Raw genomic sequence first — 21,298 nt, 5'->3', positions numbered from 1 at the left:
AGTCCCTCCCAAATCGATCATCTTGTTGATAGTGCTGCAGGCTCGCTGCGAATGACACTCGACTCTGTAGCCCCTCTAAAAAAGAAAATACTAAAACAAAGACGGTTAGCTCCATGGTATAATACTGAAACTCGCAGATTAAAGCAAATATCGCAGAAACTTGAGAGGAATTGGCGTTCCACCAAAGTGGAAAACTCTCGTTTAATTTGGCAAGATAGTCTTAAAACTTATAGGAAGGCCCTCCGTAATGCCAGAGCAGCGTACTACTCGTCATTAATAGAGGAAAATAGGAACAACCCCAGGTTTCTTTTCAGCACTGTAGCCAGGCTGACAGAGAGTCACAGCTCTATTGAGCCAAGTATTCCCATAGCTCTCAGTAGTTACGACTTCATGAGCTTCTTCAATGATAAAATTCTAACAATTAGAAACAAAATTCACCAAGACCTGCCCTCAACTGGCACCGACTTATCTCTAAACTCAGGAACCTTAGAAACAGCTGTAGAACCAGATACATGTTTAGACTATTTTGCTTCCCTCAATCTTTACCAATTAACTTCAATTATTTCTTCATCTAAACCATCAACCTGCCTCTTAGACCCCATCCCGACTAGGTTGCTTAAAGATGTTTTATCCTTACTCAGCACTTCTCCACAAGATATGATTAATCTATCTTTATCAACAGGCTATGTACCACAGTACTTTAAAGCAGCTGTAATTAAACCTCTTCTGAAAAAGCCCAAACTTGATCCGGATGTTTTAGCCAACTATAGACCTATATCTAACCTTCCATTTCTCTCTAAGGTTCTGGAGAAAGCAGTTGCTAAACAGCTGTGTGACTTTTTACAGAGCAATAGTTTATTTGAGGATTTTCAGTCAGGATTTAGAGCTCATCATAGCACAGAGACAGCACTGGTGAAAATTACTAACAACCTCCTTATTCCATCAGACAAAGGACTTGTCTCTGTACTGGTTTTATTAGATCTTAGTGCTGCATTTGATACCATTGACCATCAGATCCTATTGCAGAGACTGGAATATTTCATTGGCATTAAAGGAACCGCTCTAAGCTGGTTTAAGTCCTATTTATCAGATCGATTTCAGTTTGTACATGTTAACGATGAGTCCTCCATGCATGCCAAAGTTAGTCATGGAGTTCCTCAAGGATCTGTCCTCGGACCAATCCTCTTCACTTTATATATGCTTCCTTTAGGCAATATTATCAGGAAATATTCCATAAGCTTTCATTGTTATGCAGATGATACTCAGTTATATCTATCGATCAAACCAGATGAAACTCATCAGTTAGCTAAACTTCAAATGTGCCTTCAGGATGTTAAAACCTGGATGACGTGTAATTTTCTAATGTTAAACTCAGATAAAACTGAAGTTATTGTTCTGGGGCCTAAGCACCTCCGTGACGCATTATCTAAAGATATAGTTTCCCTGGATGGCATCGCCCTGGACTCCAGCAGCACTGTGAGGAATCTTGGAGTTATCTTTGATCAGGACATGTCGTTTAAGTCTCACATTAAGCAAATTTCAAGGACCGCCTTTTTTCACCTACGTAATATTGCGAAAATCATCCTGTCTAAAAATGATGCAGAAAAACTAGTCCATGCATTTGTTACTTCTAGGCTGGATTACTGCAATTCCTTATTATCAGGCTGCTCGAAAAAGTCCATTAAGACTCTTCAGCTGATTGAGAATGCTGCAGCACCTGTTCTGACAGGAACCAGGAAAAGAGATCATATTTCTCCTGTTTTAGCTTCTTTGCATTGGCTTCCAGTAAAATCCAGAATAGAATTTAAAATCATTCTTCTTACCTACAAAGCTCTTAATGGTCAGGCACCATCTTATCTTAAAGAGCTCATAGTACCTTACTACCCCACCAGAGCACTGCGCTCCCAGAATGCAGGATTACTTGTGGTTCCTAGAGTCTCCAAAAGTAGACTAGGAGCCAGAGCGTTCAGCTATCAAGCTCCTCTCCTGTGGAACCAGGTTCCAGTTTGGGTTCAGGAGGCAGACACCATCTCCACATTTAAGAGTAGGCTTAAGACTTTCCTCTTTGATAAAGCTTATAGTTAGGGCTGGCTCAGGTGAGTCCTGAACCATCCCTTAGTTATGCTGCTATAGGCCTAGACTGCTGGGGGATTTCCCATGATGCACTGAGCTCCTCTCTCCTCTACTTTCTCTCCCTCTGTATGCAACCTCATCCCATTATTGCATGTTACTAACACAACTTCTCCCCTTTCTGGTAGTCTTGTGCTTTCTCGTCCCTCTCCTCTCTCCTATCACTTCCTGCAGGTGTTTCTGGCTCTGGAGCTGTGGAGTCTGGATCTGTGGTTGCGGGTCACCTGCTGCCCCCGTGTTCCTGCTCGACACCCTCTGCTGCAACGACTATTGTTGCTAGTCCTATTGTTATTATAATCATTAACATTACGATTGTTATCATTAACACTGCTATAAATATCTGTACCATTTTTCATTTAGTCTATAGCAACATCACCTTTACTGTCTGTACCTCTGTGTGTATATTGTGTAGGCTGCCTCCCTCCCCTCTCTCTCTCTCTCTCTCTCCTTCCATCCCTCTCTTTTCTCTCTTTTTTCTCTCTCTCTCTCCTTACATCTCTCTCCCTCTCTCTCTCTCTCTCTCCCTCCCTCTCTCTCTCTCTCGGCCGCCCACCCTGAGCCATGGTTCTGCTCGAGGTTTCTGCCTCTTAAAGGAAGTTTTTCCTTGCCTCTGTCGCCTAGTGCTGCTCTTGGTGGGAACTGTTGGGCTTCTGTAAATAGCATCACAGAGTACGGTCTAGACCTGCTCTTTTATGAAAAGCGCTGTGAGATAACTGTTGTTGTGATTTGGCGCTATATAAATAAAATTGAATTGAATTGGTCTCCTTTGAAAAGTCAGAAGCTAAGGAATATACATCCATTGTGTATTAATATTTTTATTTTACTTTTACAGACTACATGGAGATGCAATAAAGAAAAAGATATATTTTAATGCAATAAACCATCAAAACCATCCTGAGGAAACTTTTAATGCAACTGAATATCTTCTAATATACCTAGAATGCAATTGTAACTGTAAATCTGATGACAATAAACTAAAATACAACAGTTATCATACAACATTTTCAAATATACCAGACGAATTTCCATATTTTGGCAATATTTATTGTTAAAATGCTGACTTTTATTTATAGATATCATTGAAATATTGATTAAAAACAGGAGTATTCATCAACATTCCTGTCACCAAAAGCACTCCCATGATTTACAGGCCTGTAGATTGAGAACACAATCCCACAGCAGACCTTTCTCATTTGATACCCTGCATGTCTATATATCTCCAACGGATCGGCCACAAAATGGCAAAAAACACCGTGTGTTCTCAAGCGGCATGTTTTCTCTCTGCAGAAAAAGACGACAGCAGGCAGGCAGCTTGCAGGTATTGCGCAGTAATCAAGATGGCGCCCGCTTGGACTCGGAGCAACAACATCGGCGGGTTTCGGAGTTAAAAAAAATCAGTAACATCGCCCAGAGTACCGGGGGCGTCTGTTTTCAACACAGCTGCACAAATCTGTCCAACACAACGCTGTCAATGTCGGAGACCCAGCTATCAAAAGTTATTAGCAAGCATGTAAAGAGCCAAGCTAATAAGGAGCTAAGTTAATGTTAGAATACAGCTGGGTTTTCCAGGCTAACAGGCTGCATCTGCGCCACAGTTACACTGTCATTCTGTGGGAAACACTGAGTTATGATTATTAACAGATGAGCTAATAAAGTCCAGTCAATAACTGAATTAAAACGATTAATTTATTACTGAGATGAAAAGGGGCCACAAACACATTTAAAAAGGTTACTTCCCCACAAAAGAGGAGGGAAGACTTAATCATGTGTGTTGACTCAGCAGGGATGATATTAAATAAGTTGATCTACAGGAGAAAATATTTAAAAGCAATGAGAATGCCTGAGAGCCTCACTACATTATATTCTATTATAATGATATATTTTGAATTGTCACTGGCCACCTGAATTTTTTGACATTTCCACCATAAACTGGTGCAGAAAAGGCAGAAATTGGAAGAGAAATTTTCACCAGAATGCAGGAAATTAAGTGTTTAATGCTCAAAATCTTCTGGGGGAGGACCCCATACCCCCCACTTATTAAGTGCCCCATCCAAGAAAACAGCATCTGGGTTCACACACAGTTATTGGGAGGAATATTCACTTATTAGTTAAATATAATTACTTTTCACATGTCTTTTTGTTACCTTTTCCATGTATTTAATAACAATAGTAACAATAAAAAAATCAACAATATTTTGATGGGGGGCGGTAAGGGACCTGGATAATGGATAGGGGGGGAGCTGGCCCACAAAAGGTTGAGAACCACTGGTCTAGACACACATGTTTACAAAAAAAAATGCATTTCCTCCTAAGAAATGGAAACACGCACAAGAGCAACATGTTGCTTTGTATAGTTTTCATTTTAAATTTTCTTTAAGACGCAATATTTTTTGCTTTTGCTGTAGGGTCAAAATTAACATGCTGTCCATGGCGAGCAGTCTTTTTTTACTTGGGAGTGGCATCTGCTAAAACAATTACAATTAATTTCATATTTCTAATATTGCTTTGTTACCAAAGTGGAATTACAAGTAAATATTTATCTAAATATTTTTTGGGGCATTTTTCTCATGATATTGTATAAAGATAATCCGTTGTTTCTGAAATGTAAGAAAAAGTGTGTCAAATTAGAAAAATCTATTTCAAATTCTACTACAATAAAAGTACTTTATATGTAAAAATCAAACATTGAAAATAAAAGGACAAAAACTAAATTGCCAATCATGGAAACCACTTTTCAGCGGTCGCACCACATGATATTTTCTAATTTAATCAAAATTTACAGGCAGAGAATAGGCCACCTAAACAAAACAAGCTAGCTTCCTACAACAGGACTCCATGAAATTTATAATCAAAACAAATATTGGTAGAAATAACTTTATAGTAATTGTTTTTCTGAGGTCAAACCACATGATATCCAAAAGTGGCAACTACATACCAGCTGTTACAATTTTAAATTTTTCCAGCTTTGAGAAATAGTTAAAAACCTACTTGCTGTTTTAATGGGTCCTTGGCAAAATTGGTACATTATTCAACTTCCTGTCTTCTAATGGATTTCAACATAAAAGTCGTTTGTTGATGGTCGCACCACATGATATTTCATAAAATGGACATCATTGGACAAAGTTTGCTTGTGTATTATTATGGAAATATAAATACAGATGCTTTGTGATTTTGAAGAGGACGACAAAACATTTTGGAAATCATGCCAAATAGGGCAAAACACAATTTTGATTAGATTTAAAGTAATTCCAAAGAAGTTTCCAAAACAGCAGTCATGCCCGGATGGTCGCACCACATGACATTTTGAGACTTCAATTATCAGAAAAATTACAAACAGATGTTTTTTTTAAAGTTAAAGGAGAGTACATACAGTATATGGGAGAGGTCCTGTATTTATATGGTATGTTTTTATGTTTTCAACCTTTTTTTTGTGAAAAAAATCAGGTTGGACACAAAATGTAGGCGTCACGTCATTGACCCTAAACCAAATGCATTCCAGCTGTGTTTAAACCTTTATTTAGGCTACACAAACACTCCACTCACTTAACGGGGCTGCCGATGAGTTAAAAGAAATATGACTTGTTGGAATTGACAATGAAATCCTTCCAATTGTCGGACCACAATTGGATCCTTTACAGTTTGCCTACGAGGCCAAAAGGGGGACAGAAGATGCAGTGGCATGCCTTCTGCACTCCTTACTACAACATCTTGAATCAACTGGGAATTTCGCCAGACTTCTTTTTATTGACTTTAGTTCTGCCTTCAACACTATTCAGCGTCACCAGATGATGAGGAAACTCCAACATCTCAACGTCCCCTCAGTTCTCATCCACTGGGTATACAGCTTCCTCAGCGACAGACCACAAACGGTCACAGTGGATTGTGCGACGTCCCCTACCATCATCACCAACACCGGAGCCCCACAAGGTTGTGTCCTGAGTCCGTTTCTGTTTCCTCTATACACCAATGAATGCACCAGCCCCTCACCTGTTACCACATATATCAAGTACTCTGACGACACTGTTGTTCTTGGTCTCCTTAATAACAAAAACTCTGTTTTAAGCTATCAAGACTCCATCTCTCACCTCACGCAGTGGTGTTCAAATAATTATCTTCAGATGAATGTTGCAAAAACAAAAGAAATGTTGATTAACACACCCAACACCAACAGCACAGCCCATAATGTCACCCCCAACTCTACATGCATAAATAATGTAGCTGTTGAATGGGTGGAGTGCTTCAGATACAATAAACTGAAATTTGATCAACATACCACTCACACTTTCAAACGCTGCCAACAAAGACTCTCTGCCATCCGGAAACTTAAATCCCTTTTGGTTGCTCCCCACCTTCTACTGCTGCTCTACAAAAGCATAATTCAACCGATCCTTCTTTACTGTTCAATCTGTTATTTCAACATACTCACTGTGACCAATAAGAACAAATTTACACGCATCACAAAAAACGCCTCCAAAATAATTGGTCTCCCTCCACCAACCTCTCTGACCTCAATAGGAAAGACATTTTACGGAAAGCACACATAATAGCACACGACATCAGTCATCCTCTCAACACATTCTTCACTCTGTTACCATCAGGACGTAGATATAGATCCCTGGTCTGGAAACGGGCTCGCTATAGCAGGAGTTTTATCCCCTCTGCCAGAACACTACTCAACAAGAGTTCTTGCTAAGAAAAAGTTATGTCTTGGTTTGGGTGTTAATTTGTGTATAAAATGTACAGCACATTGTTATGTATGTTCATGCTGTGTATATGTAATTGTAATTGTAATTGCTGACGTAATCTGCACTCTAAGCAGATTCTGCTCAGTCCTGCTCTGGAACCCCACAACCAGCATCTCCTCGTCCTCTTTTCTCCCCAACCACACTAATAATTGGTGACTCTTTGGTGATAATTGGTGTGTGTTATGTGGATAATTTTAATATTTTCTGGCAAAGAAAGTCTCTTTTTAAGACAGACGGACTTCACCCAAACAAACGGGGCTCAGAAATGTTAGCTGCGCACATACAGCATGTGGTGCGGTCCACACATGACTTACGTGAATGACTAATCATTCATGCAGCACACCTGGACACACCACCGCTCACTGAACAGATCTCTGCCTCACTGCCACAAACAACTGTCTCCACCTGCTGGCATGTAAAGCCGTGTGGTGTATAACATATGTGCATTCGACCATTACAGTTTAAGACCTCTGACCCAGAGCTGGCGAGAGGCACAGTGAACCCTTAAGGGGAAGTAATGATTGATGGGTGTGCAAAGAGTGAACCCTCCTATGCAATTTGACCTCTGACCCAGTGGTAGGGGGAGTAGAGATTAGTGTGTATGAAGGGACTGTGCCCTTATATGGTATTTAGCAGATACCTAAACATGTCGTATATAAGCTGTGTTCGCTGTACAGAGAGACAGAGTGGCCATTGGGCTGGGTCACTCTCCAATCTGCTGCAGAGCTTGTAATTGATGCTGAATTCTTTGATGTAATAAACTTTTATAATCAAGAACAGTGTCAAGCGGATTTCTTCTCAACACATCATCGCAGCATTATCGTTTGGACACCACAGAAATTGGCGACCACGAAGGGACCGTGTTGTGCCAGAATTTATCGTTCCAGCACAGGGCTCCATCGAGCTGACTCGCGCTCCAGACGCTGGCGTATATGGTGAGTTTTCTCATAAACTGTGGGCGCTGGTCAGTTCGTGTGTCTGTGTGTGCGTTAAAGGGTACACCGGTTCGATCCCGTGTGAATGCTTGCGGGTGGATGTGTGAGAAGACTCCGTTCTAAATTTTGTGTGCGTGGTGGATAACGCAAAAAGGTTGTGTGTGTGTGAATGTAATGAAGACAGATAGATAGAAAAGGAAGAAAAAGGAACAGCCTAGGAGTAACGGGAAGTGAGGTTTCATAACTTTGCAAAGATTAAGAATATGGGCCCTCAGATTCTTATAACCGTAAGTCATGTGGGATGGAAATTACTGTCGCGTGAAACTAGGCTTTAAGGAATAGGTAAATTGGAGTAAGGGAAAAAGAGAGAGAGTGCAACCCTGGCCAGGGTCATTCGGCTTGAATACAAATTAATAAGGATAAGGAAGAAAATATAAGGTTAAGGAAAAAGGAAAATATAAGGATTAGGACGCCGCAGATCTGGACAAAAAGGCCTTGAAAGGCGATCTTAGATGGGCCGCAAATCCTGGAAAGGAACTAGGTGAATTTCGGGTCCGTTCAAAGGAACTGGGAGCTTGTAGAAGAAAAATTTAATTGTAAGTTACCTCTCGATACATGTGTTGACGAACTATGTCCGAAGTGGCCTCTCATTAAATATCTGCAAACTCGAGGTAGCATAAATTTAGGAAGGAAAATAATAAAGGAAAAAGGTGCGGCGGAAGCATGCTTTATAAACAGTGTGAAGGAATGCATTCTTGTTGACTGGATAGCTATCGTGTGTGTGTGTGTGTGTGGAGAGCTGCCCTGCTGTGTCTCGGTTGTGTGTGTGAGAAATAGGAGAAGCCTAGTGTGTGTGTGAGAGACTATGCAGAGGATGATAAGGCTAGGATTCAAGAAAACATATATATGAATAATACAATAAATAAATAAAGAAGGAAGAAAATATATATATATACAGTGGGGGAAAAAAGTATTTGACCCCTTGCTGATTTTGCAGGTTTGCCCACTTACAAAGAATGCAACGATCTATAATTTTAATCATATGTACATTCTAACAGTGAAAGACAGAATCCCAAAGAAAATTCCAGAAAATCACATCATATGAATTTATAAAAATTGATAACCATCTGATGAGGAAAAACAAGTATTTGACCCCCTACCAAACAGCAAGTATTCTGGCTCCTACAAGCCAGTTAGTCTTTCTTTAAGACACAGCCCCAATCCCAACCAATTATCTACATCAAATACACCTGCCTCACCTCGTTACCTGTATAAAAGACACCTGTCAACACCCAAACAACCAGCATCCAACATCACCACCATGGGCAAGACCAAAGAGCTTTCTACGGACATCAGGGACAAGATTGTTGATCTGCACAAGGCTGGGATGGGCTACAAGAGAATCGGAAAGCAACTTGGAGAGAAAAGATCAACTGTCGGTGCAGTTATCAGGAAATGGAAGCACCACACCACCGCCAACCTCCCTCGGTCTGGGCCTCCACACAAGATCTCGCCTCGTAGGGTGTCCCTGATCATGCGAACGGTGAGGAATCATCCCAAAAACACAAGGGGGGAACTGATGAATCAACTGAAGGCAGCTGGGACCACAGTTACAAAAGAAACGGTTGGTAACACACTACGCCGTCATGGATTGAAATCCTGCAGCGCACGCAAGGTCCCCCTGCTCAAGAAGAAACATGTACAGGCCCGCATGAAGTTCGCCATTCACCACCTGGACGATTCAGAAGAGGCCTGGAAGAAGGTGATGTGGTCAGATGAGACCAAAATAGAACTTTTTGGCCTCAACTCAACTCGTCGTGTTTGGAGGGCAAAGAACACTGAGTACAACCCAAAGAACACCATCCCCACCGTCAAGCATGGTGGTGGCAACATCATGCTTTGGGGGTGCTTTTCAGCCAAGGGGCCGGGACAACTCCATCGTATTGAGGGGAGGATGGACGGGGCCATGTATCGTGGAATTCTGGACCAACATCTCCTCCTTCCCTCAGTGAGAGAGCTGAAGATGGGTCGAGGATGGGTGTTTCAGCACGACAACGACCCTAAGCACACCGCCAAAGCAACAAAAGAGTGGCTGAAGAAGAAGCACATCAAGGTTCTGGAGTGGCCTAGCCAGTCTCCAGACCTGAATCCAATTGAAAATCTTTGGAGGGAGCTTAAAATTCGAGTTGCCAGGCGACAACCTCGGAACCTGAATGATTTGGAGGCTGTCTGCAGGGAGGAGTGGGCCAACATCCCTGCCGAAATGTGCACAAACCTTGTCACCAACTATAAAAACCGTTTGACATATGTGCTGGCCAATAATGGCTTTTCTACAAAATGTTAACATGCTGTTTGTCCAGGGGGTCAAATACTTGTTTTTCCTCATCAGATGGTTATCAATTTTTATAAATTCATATGATGTGATTTTCTGGAATTTTCTTTGGGATTCTGTCTTTCACTGTTAGAATGTACATATGATTAAAATTATAGATCGTTGCATTCTTTGTAAGTGGGCAAACCTGCAAAATCAGCAAGGGGTCAAATACTTATTTCCCCCACTGTATATATATGAATAAAGAAATAGAGAAGGGAATTTGATCAAGGGGAAAACTGTGTTCTGAAATTTGTTAAAGTTATTGATTAATGCTGCTGTAGTGCCAAGATGGACTCAGATTCTATGAAAGAGGAGATGTTGCGAGAAGTTCCAGAATGTTTGTGGTCTCAACACAGTACCGATATTGGACTTGAAGGAATTGGAATTGAAGTCAGCCGAACCAGTGAAAGTAGAACTTCGACCAGGAGCTAGACCTCCTTGGAAGTATCAGTATCCATTGAAGGATGAAACAATTCAAGGAATCGAACCACAAATTGAAGGACTTTTGAAAGCAGGTGTTTTGAAGATGACAACAAATCCTCAGAGTAACACGCCTTTGTTGCCTGTGAAGAAACCTGATGAGACTTATCGTATGGTTCATGATTTGAGAGCAGTAAATGAAGTGGTAACTGATTTTCCAGCAGAAGTTCCGGATCCACATACTTTGTTAGCCCAAATCCCTCCTGATGCAAGACATTTCACGGTGTTAGATTTGTGTGGTGCATTTTTTAGTGTTCCTCTTAGTGTAGAGAGTCAGGGTTTATTTGGATTCACTTATAAAGGACAGTTCTATGAGTATGAGAGACTGAAGGATTTAAACACAGTCCTCATATTTTTAACAAAGTATTGAAAGATGATTTGGTAGGGATAGATCAGATATTGCAGAGTACTGTGATTCAATATGTCGACGATATTATGATCTGTTCACAAGATGAAGAAACATGTCACAAAGACTCAATTAAATTGCTACAAATATTGGCAGAAAAGGGGCATAAGGCCTCCCAAAAGAAGTTGCAATATTGCCAGGAGAAGGTTGTATATTTGGGTCAGACAATAACGCATGGACACAGAAGCATTTCTGATTGTCAATTGGAGGCTATTCGCAAGGCTCCAAAGCCCAGAACTGTCAGAGAGATGTTGACGTTTCTTGGTATTGCTGGTTATTCTTCAGCATGGGTTGAGGATTATTCTAGCTTAACGGGACCTTTGAGAGCTATGGTTAAGGATACTGGGAACGCTCAACTTCATAGCAATCTGACCTGGACACAGGAAGGCCTTGTGGCATTTGAAACAATCAAACAGAGGTTACAGTTGGCGCCAGCGCTCACACTACCAGACTACTCTAAGAATTTCTTGTTGTATGTGTCTAATTCCACAGCCGTCTGCTCCCAGCGCTGTTCCACAGACTTCCATTCCTGTCATCATCACGCATAGACCAGTAAACCGAAACGTGCACATCCCACACAGAAATATTAGTAATCTCTTAAGGATTAGGACAACTGCACCAACTCCAGCACCCAGAACAAACTCATTTAAAATGGCTCTCTTCAATGTGAGATCACTTTCAAGTAAGACTTTTATCTTAAATGATTTTATCTTGTCTGCAAATCTAGATTTTATGTTTTTAACTGAATCCTGGTTGCAGATGAATGACTATAGCCAGCTAGCTGAACTGTGTCCGCCTCAATATGATTGTTTTAGTCAACCGAGGGTCAGTGGTCGTGGTGGTGGGCTAGTGAGCGTGTATAGGAAAAATTTTAAATGCCATCAAGTACCCTGTGATGAATTTAACTCCTTTGAAGTTCTCACTCTTAAAGTTGGAGGGCTGCAACCTATCATATTTGTTATAATTTATCGCCCCCCAAAACCGCCTGGAGGATTTTTATCAGAACTTCCTGAATTTTTATCTACTCTGGTTTTAAATTATGACAGAATTGTTCTTTGTGGCGATTTTAATATTCATGTTGATGACCCCACCAATCTTGATGCAACTGACTTTTTAAATATGGCCACTTCTTTTAACTTCAAACAACATGTCAAAGGGCAAACACATAACCGTGGTCAAACACTGGACTTGGTTTTTACCCTGGGTGTCAGCATTTCCTCTGTGGAATTAGTGGACATGACCATATCTGACCTCAGATGTATTGTTTTTAGCTGCGATTCTCCTGTTACTCATGCCGCCTCACCAAGCTCCGTGTGTTCTCGCATCTTTAATAAACAAAGTGTTTCAAAGTTTTGCGCATTCTTTCAGAGCCAAAGCCAACACCTGTCTGATTCCAACACTAACAATCTGGTCGATCACTTCAATCATATCTGCTTGTCGTCACTAAATATTACTGCTCCTCTAAAGGTTAGGCCTACGTCTAAAGCTAGTAAGCAACCCTGGATAAATGACAGCATTCGCAGCCTAAAAAGGGAATGCAGGAAAGCAGAGCGCAGATGGAAAAAATCCAGTCTCCAAGTCCATTACCTCAGTCTGAAGGATTTATTAATTAACTACAATAACTTGGTTAAGGATGCGAGAACACACTATTTTTCTGAACTCATTACTACACATAAACACAATCCCAGGTTTCTGTTTAAGACTGTGGATCAGCTGGTAAACCCAACCCCTCCTTGTGCGTCAGCTGGAAGTAATGATGACTGTGAATTGTTTTTATCTTATTTTACCAATAAGGTGGTGTCAATCAGAGCCTCTATTACCCCCGTGGCTTCTTACTCAGAGGTTCCTCACCAGCAACAACAGAGTTTTAACCAGTTTTATCCCATCGATTTGTCTGAGCTTTTAAAAACAGTATCACAAATGAGAGTGTCCTCCAGCCCACTTGATGTAATACCTACAAAATTTTTACTGAAAGTAATAGATTCTGTTGGGCCCCATTTGATCTCTGTTTTCAACAGCTCCCTATCTACTGGTTGTGTCCCTGATTATTTTAAAACGGCTTGCGTGAACCCACTTTTAAAGAAACCTGGTTTAGATCCCTCCCTCCCACATAATTTTAGACCAATTTCAAAACTGCCTTTTATTGCAAAGATTCTAGAAAGAATTGTGTCCAAACAGCTGCTTGCTCTACTGGAAAATAACAAAATATTTGAAAAGTTTCAGTCTGGTTTTAGGAAGTACCACAGCACTGAGACTGCCCTGCTTAAAGTCACCAATGACCTTTTAATGTCTGCTGATGAAGGCATGTGCTCAGTCCTGGTACTCCTGGACCTTAGCGCTGCTTTTGACACCATTGATCACAACATCATGTTAGACAGACTGAGGCACTGGGTGGGGATCTCTGGTACTGCCCTAGAATGGTTTTCATCCTACCTGTCAAATAGCAAGTTTTGTGTGTCTGTAAACAACTATGTCTCCTCATTCTGTCCAGTTAAATATGGTGTGCCTCAGGGGTCGGTCTTAGGACCCATTTTGTTTTCCTTGTATCTGCTTCCCCTTGGACATATTATCCATAAACATGGCATTTCTTTTCATATTTATGCTGATGACACACAAATATACTTGCCCGTCAGATCCACAGACCCTGGAATGCTGAGTTCACTTAACAACTGCCTTTGTGAAGTTAAAAAATGGATGTCAAATAATTTCCTCCAGCTGAACTCAGACAAAACAGAAATCCTGGTCATCGGGTCCCAGCAGATGGCAAATCAAATACTGCCATCTGCTGGTTCCCTAGTAAATCACATTAAGCCTGTGGCAAAGAACCTTGGTGTTTGGTTTGATAGTAATTTAAATTTCGAGCAGCACACCACAAAGCTTGTTCAATCATGTTTTTATCAACTTAGAAATATAGCAAAAATTCGATCTATGTTAACTTTTAAGGACACTGAGACCATTTTACACGCCTTCATCTCATCACGCCTGGATTATTGCAACAGCCTTTTCACCTGTTTAACCCAAAAATCTACTGATCGACTCCAGACTGTCCAGAACTCAGCTGCCAGGCTTTTAACCAGAACAAAGAAATATGACCACATTACTCCTATTTTAGCTTCATTACACTGGCTCCCAGTATGTTTTAGAATTGACTTTAAAATTCTATTGATCACTTTTAAAGCTCTTCATGGCCTCTCGCCTTGTTATATTTCTGACCTTTTAGTCCCATACGCACCAGCACGTACCTTGAGATCCTCGGGCAGAGGTCTGTTGTCTGTTCCAGAGTCTCGACTGAAAACTAAAGGGGACAGAGCGTTTGCTGTCAGGGCCCCGAGGCTCTGGAACAGCCTGCCCGAGGAAATCAGGTCGGCTGAGTCAGTGAACTCTTTTAAGTCCCTTCTTAAAACATACTTTTATAGGAGAGCCTTTCCCGATCTTATTTGACTTTATTTTATCCCTTTTATTTTATTGTATTTCACTAATTTTATATTAATTTTTCATGCTCTTGTTTTTTTTGTATTATTCTTTACACTTGTTAAAGCACTTTGTAACTTGTTTTTGAAAAGTGCTCTACAAATAAAGATTATTATTATTATTATTATTATTATTATTATTATGTGAGGTAATGTACGTACAGATTGTGGAAACAAATTTCCTGAAAAGGACAATAAAGAATCTAATCTAAAAAGTATTATTCCAATGAAAAACTATATATATGCGCCTGTGTTTCATACGATCATTTAGAAAGTTTAAGGAAATTAAGTATTTTCCCTCTTAAGTAAGGACTATCTTAGGCCCTACAAAGCATTACAAAGGAGACTGAAAATAGTCTCAGTTAGGCTTCTTAAGTCTCAGCTTTTTTACGGCCTGGGTTAACACAACACCGTTTTTGGACGTCTCGCCGTCAAGTTAGCAACAATAAATACGTCCGGTTACGCTTTCAAAATAAAACTAGTAAATAATGTTTTGAAATGGAACATTACTTGCGTTCCAAAGGCTAACGAATAAAAAAACTCAATATTGACTTTGTGTTTAACACAGGAAACAGGTGAAAATACGGTTTCTGGTTAAACCGCCCATCTCAACCGTGTCTCCTTATCATAGACTATAGCCCACATAAAAAATACGGGCCTTAAAGCAGCGCTATTTTGACCCTCGGCGCATCCAGTAGTTCCAACAGTGTGCAGTCACTTTAGCACCAGACCGCACCGAGGAAGAACAGAGAGAAGCGGCTAAGACGCAGTTGGAAAAACGAGATCCCACGGGCCCAGAAGCAGGTCTTAAGTGTAAAAACGGCATCATTCCAGATTTCTGAAAGCCGCCATTTGCTGAAGGCGTTTTTTTTATTCCTGGAAACTCCGGTGAGTAAAGTTTGTAACCTTTAGCAGAGAGCTAAAAGTGCAGCGTGATGCTAGCTTAAATGGGCGGGTTAAAACCTAATACTGTAGGTTAAAAGCAGTCGGAGGATGTTGTGAACTGTTCAACAGTATTTTGTTGTGTCCTGGTTTCAAACTAATCTCTGGAGGTACTTTTGGATGTGTAAGCACATGTAGTACCTTCAGAGGTATTTTTATTAGAGTATTTATGATTATACATGTTATACATGCCTTTTTCGTTCCTTCAACATTATATTATCAGTTAACCTCTAGATAATCCATTACTGACATTTGTCAATGGATTCAGAATCGTCCAAGTCCGCATCGCGATGCATCTAAAGATCAGTTATTTTCCACACCCCTAGTGGAACCTGATGGCTGACGGCACAAATGAGCCTCCAAAACTCTTTGAGGCTCGGGGCTGGATGAGTCTGTGGCTGAAGGAGCTCCTGAGCTGCCTCAGCTCAGCATAGAGAGGATGAGAGGGGTTTTCCATGATGGTTTTCAGCTTCCCTCTCATCCTCCTCTCAGTCACTGCCTCCACACTGTCCACTTCCATCCCCACCACCGAGCCGGCCTTCCTCACCAGCTCGCCCAGTTTGTTGGTGCACTTACCAAACATCAATCAACTGTTAATTAAACATATCAGATATACAAGAGTAACAGAGAGTCAGTGAACTGACCTCAGAGTCTCCAGTCTGCAGTGTGGATCCTCCAGAAAACCACACAGCAGCTTCACTCCTGAATCCTGCAGCTTGTTGTCACTCAGCTGCAGCTTGTTGTCACTCAGGTCCAGCTCTCTCAGATGGGAGGGGTTGGACTTCAGAGCTGAGGCCAGAGAAGCACAGCTGATCTCTGACAAACTGCAGCTCCACAATCTGAATAAAGAATAAATGATGGAGATAAAAATCCATTTCTAATCCAATCAGATGTGTTCAGGTTTTAAATGTGGAGCTCAACATTACTATGTCCTAATCAATGAGCTTTTCCCTAAAATGAGTAGAGGGACTTTGTCTTTGTGTTATTGTGGATCATCATAATGTCAGCCTTCTACAGACATCATCCAAATGTCAGCACAACATTCATACACCTATTCATGTCAACACAGATCAATAACATGCTGCTGATCTCAGGCCAGTCTGTGTGTGTGTGTGTGTGTGTGTGTGTGTGTGTGTGTGTGTGTGTGTGTGTGTGTGTTCTGAAGGATCAATATCAGTGATCAGACATTATTTGTGAAAACACATTGAAACCAACAGAAACAAAGAAATATAGCACTTTATAAATGATGAATTCCGTATTTACTAATACTTCACTAATGCTTTATAGTGTGTAGTTATTATAAAGTGCTACCGAAACATTTCTACTTCACCAAGTAAACTTGATCAGTTTCAAATAAATATTAGTTCAGAGGATCTTCTGTATCCAGATGTGACCGTTTCAGATAAGACATACCTGTGTTAATCCCTGTAGGGGAAAATCAGATTGGCACAGCAACACAGAGGAACGTAAAGAACACAATACAAATACAAGAAAAAGTAGAATCAGTGACATTCTACGTAGATGTGTAAATATATACACACAGTGTACACACTATAAAAAAATCGATATACAATAACAATTATGTTCAATAAATCAAGTCTAAAGAGAGTCTGTCAGTGTGGTGCTGTGGTGTTGTGGAGCCTAGGGGTGTGCATCTTCACTGGTCTCACGATTCCATTACGATTATCAGGTCAATGATTCGATATCACGATGCGTCACCTCAAGGGCGGGAATTTCTAGGCACCTCATTACGATTATGAGGCTACGATGAGATTGTAAAACGATAAAGATGTATTTTTCTCACTGTGTGACTACTTGGTACTTTTAAAGCCAAGTATTTGTACCAATCCAAAGAAGTACCAATATACCTGTAGCTAACATAGCATAGCATTATTCCATTATTCCAGCATTATTACTGACCTCTGCTGCTGTTTTCATTTCTGATGCTGCTGTTTTTAGTATAGAGTCAGATACATGTTGAACTATGCACTTTACAGTGCTGCAGCCAAACCACGTTCACTCCACCTTAATATATCTGTTCCTGTTTTTGTCTCGTCTAGCGTAGTCACGTTTGTTTCTTCTAACTTGATTATTGTGATCTTGTGTTGAGCACCATGGGCCTTGAGAAACGGCTTTTCGTTCATTTGTGTACTCGATATGTGGATGAATGACAACAAAAGAACTTGAAGTAGCAGCAAAAAAGCGTCCTGCTCAGCTTCCAGACCGCAGTCTGAAGAGGAGATGTTAGCTAGCGCTAACCGCCTTCACTTTTCCAGCAGTTGGAAAACAGACAGACTTAAATTAACGGACACGCTGTGACCTGCAGCGTACATTTACTGCCAGACTGAAACGTAGCGCTCATCTTTTCCTCCTCTGCTTTCAGCGTCACCTACTGCCGCCTGTCCTGTAGCTGTCCTATAAAGAATGAGGAGAGGACGCTAGCTAAGCGCTGCCGTGCTGCACAGTGTGCAGGTGAAAATCATTAACGTTAGTCTGATTTTATTGATCAGGTCAAAGTTTAGTAGCAGCGCTCATTAAACAGCTGTCTGTCTGTGCTGAACAGGGAGAACCACACGTCTCCGTTGTGTTCACACCACAGACGGTCCGGAGCTGCACTTCCACATTTCTGAGTTCCGCCTTTTTCGTTCTGTCAACATTACGTTATCAGTTAACCTCTAAATAATCCATTATTGATATTTGTCAATGGATTCAGAATCGTCCAAGTCCGCATCGCGATGCATCTAAAGATCAGTTATTTTCCACACCCCTAGTGGAGCCTGATGGCTGACGGCACAAATGAGCCTCCAAAGCTCTTTGAGGCTCGGGGCTGGATGAGTCTGTGGCTGAAGGAGCTCCTGAGCTGCCTCAGCTCAGCATAGAGAGGATGAGAGGGGTTGTCCATGATGGTTTCCAGCTTCCCTCTCGTCCTCCTCTCGGTCACTGCCTCCACACTGTCCACTTCCATCCCCACCACTGAGCTGGCCTTCCTCACCAGCTCACCCAGTTTGTTGGTGCACTTACCAAACATCAATCAACTGTTAATTAAACATATCAGATCTACAAGAGTAACAGAGAGTCAGTGAACTGACCTCAGAGTCTCCAGTCTGCAGTGTGGATCCTCCAGAAAACCACACAGCAGCTTCACTCCTGAATCCTGCAGGTTGTTGTCACTCAGGTCCAGCTCTCTCAGATGGGAGGGGTTGGACTTCAGAGCTGAGACCAGAGAAGCACAGCTGATCTCTGACAAACTGCAGACCCTCAATCTGAATAAAGAATAAATGATGTAACGTTAGAAACAATGTTCCTGCTTGAAATCATTCAGTGTTTAATAATCTGTTCAGAGCTGAAGAAGGTTTAGAATGTAGAAGTTTAGAAAATGGAAATATTTGTTATTGTCTGATAGTTGAAATAGAGATTATTTATTTATTCATTGTATTTATCTATTTTATTATCATTTCTTTAAAAACATGATGTGGAATATAAGCTGATAATCAGGAAGAGCGTTACGTCTGTTTGTTTTATTATTTCTAAGTCTGTGGATGAAACGTTAAGTCAGCTGTCAGATTGCCGGCTGATGATTGGTTCTGACGGATCCTTCTACTTGCAGACTGCATCAACACGGACTGTTCTTAAATAGCGTGTTAGCTTGCTGACACTGTTTGGAGTAAAGCAGCCGTCCTTCTGATCAGTCCTGAGCTCCATCAGAGAGTCCAAACATTTCAGACACTAAAAGTTGAAAGTTTCCTCTGCAGAGTTTCCTCTGTCTGACCTGTCAAGTTTTTAACTCCATTTATTTGTTTTGCTGCAGAAATGTCCCACGATATTAACTGTGACATCCCCACAACCCCAAACCAGCTCAAAAGTATCCAGGTCATGTGCAGCTCTGTAAAAACTGAAACCTAACAGCAGTCTGGACTGAACCATTTTCTCACAAACAAGAACCACATCAACATCTAACCCTTCCTCCACCTTCCGTCTCCGGGTCATATACACCGCCATCTTTGCCTGTCCTGAAACAAAGTTCAGTAGCTGACATCTGTTCTTCTTCCGGCGAGTGTCTCTAAAACCACAAATAAAAATCTGCTTTGTAAAAAAAAAGGGACATTTGTCTTCTACAGCAGCGTTAATAACTACATGGCTACAACGCCATGAAGGATTCTCCACTGCAGGTCTGCATCTTTCTTTGTACAAAGACCTCCAGGCTGCTTTAAGGCCGGATCTAAGTCCAGGAAAACCCTCCACGGGGCGTCACTACGTCCACTCAGTGTTGTCTGATTCAAAGTTTTCACCATCACTTTATAGAGAGTCTTTCCTGAGGCTTCCCCCAAAGAAGCACCTACAGGGTCCACAGGCTCAAGTAGAAAACCAGAACAGTTCTTAAAACCAGAAGAAAGCCTGATGGCAGGATAGAGATCAGTGTTCCATCAGAAACGTCCGTTAAAAGAGAGCACTCACGCTCTGTCAGCTTCAGTTTCCAGTGTTTCAGTAGCTGACTTCTGACTCATGTAGACCTTAATCCAAGGTCCGATCAGCTAGTCCAACAGGGCCGTCCAACCGAGGCCCAGCTAGCTCCACCACCTTCCCCAGAGTAGATGTTGAATAATTCATTTGTTTCATGTTTGCTTACTTTGTTGGTTTGTTATATTTAATCTAAAACTTTATTATAATATCATAGAAGTGCTGTATTACTCACAAGTGAATGTAGTGTAGCCATTATATTCTGTGTGAACCTGTGCCTTTTCAATGTGCCTACATGAGCAGAGCAGCCGTTCAGGCAGCACAGGCAAAACCTAGCCAAACGTAACATACACAATGGTAGTAAGGCACCTGCAGCAAGTCACGTACGCCACGAATGAGATCATGGCAAACTATGGCCAAGACTGAGATCATGACACATTGTGATTAATGTCGACTGGTACTTCAAGGTACAGCTAGAAGCCACAGTTTGTGCTGCAAGAAACCAAGCTTTGTATGAGAAAAGTCATATTCCGACCCAACATAGAAACCGCTGCAGTGTGAAGCTGTCTGGATAGCGTAGGTCCCCCCCAGCTAGGACAATCCAACAGTCCTCTAAACAGCACAGGCTCTTGTAGGAGCAAGTACAGAGACAGCCTGCAGCCTGCTTCCTCAGTAAAGTCCAGACTTAGAAAACACTCCTGGAAAAAGCCGGTAGAGATGTGCTCAACTTTTTACAGTCTGTCAGAAACAGATAGATCCATCCGTAGACCACCAAACCGCTGCAGGATGCAGCAGGATAAAGTGCGTAGGCACTGGAGACCAGGGCCCTCATGTATAAACGTTAAACACAAAGGTTACGTACGCTGGTTTTCATGCACACGTGGGATGTATAAAAATGAACATGACATGAGAATGAGCGGACCCTCCGCAAACTTTTGTCTGGCTCTGTCAGTGAACTCCAAAGTGCCAAACTCACCAAATGTTTCAAAATTGCTCTCTTAAAAATAATCCACTCCAGAGGGCTTCCGGTGACGTCATGGAACAACAGGTTAGAGACGAGGCTCAGTCAGAAAAAAGTTAGAAAACAGTGACAAATGTAGATATATAAAGCTTTCAGGGAGGAAAATAGCCCGGGAACAAGATGATTACCACATTGAAAACGAGAGGACAAGGAAAAACAGGACATTTGAAAGAATCCGACAATAAACCACTGAACACGATCCCCAGATCAATCATTGTGAGATTCCTCGACGCAGCGGTGAAAGATATTATTCTGCAGCAAGCATGGAGCCAAGGAAAGGTGATGTTTTAAGACAAGAGGATTTTCTTTGACCAAGATTATTCTCCTGAGCTACAAA

General features: G+C 41.4%; 1 protein-coding gene across 1 annotated transcript in view; it reads right to left on the bottom strand.

The window, feature by feature from the left end:
* LOC119897029 (NACHT, LRR and PYD domains-containing protein 12-like) overlaps window positions 1-21,298 on the bottom strand; it is a gene marked incomplete at its 5' end in the record, with an annotated part of 83,288 nt that overhangs the window by 31,715 nt on the left and 30,275 nt on the right. The window contains 2 exon segments of the mRNA XM_038710546.1: window positions 16,127-16,321; window positions 18,572-18,745. Of these exon segments, the coding sequence (XP_038566474.1) occupies window positions 16,127-16,321; window positions 18,572-18,745 (369 nt within the window).

This window comes from Micropterus salmoides, unplaced genomic scaffold, assembly GCF_014851395.1.
Source record: "Micropterus salmoides isolate LMB-PRFRI ecotype aquatic unplaced genomic scaffold, ASM1485139v1 Ms_hic_scaffold_1, whole genome shotgun sequence".
In the NCBI taxonomy this organism is placed as follows: Eukaryota; Metazoa; Chordata; class Actinopteri; order Centrarchiformes; family Centrarchidae; genus Micropterus; species Micropterus salmoides.
This window is presented reverse-complemented; position numbering and strand designations above follow the sequence as displayed.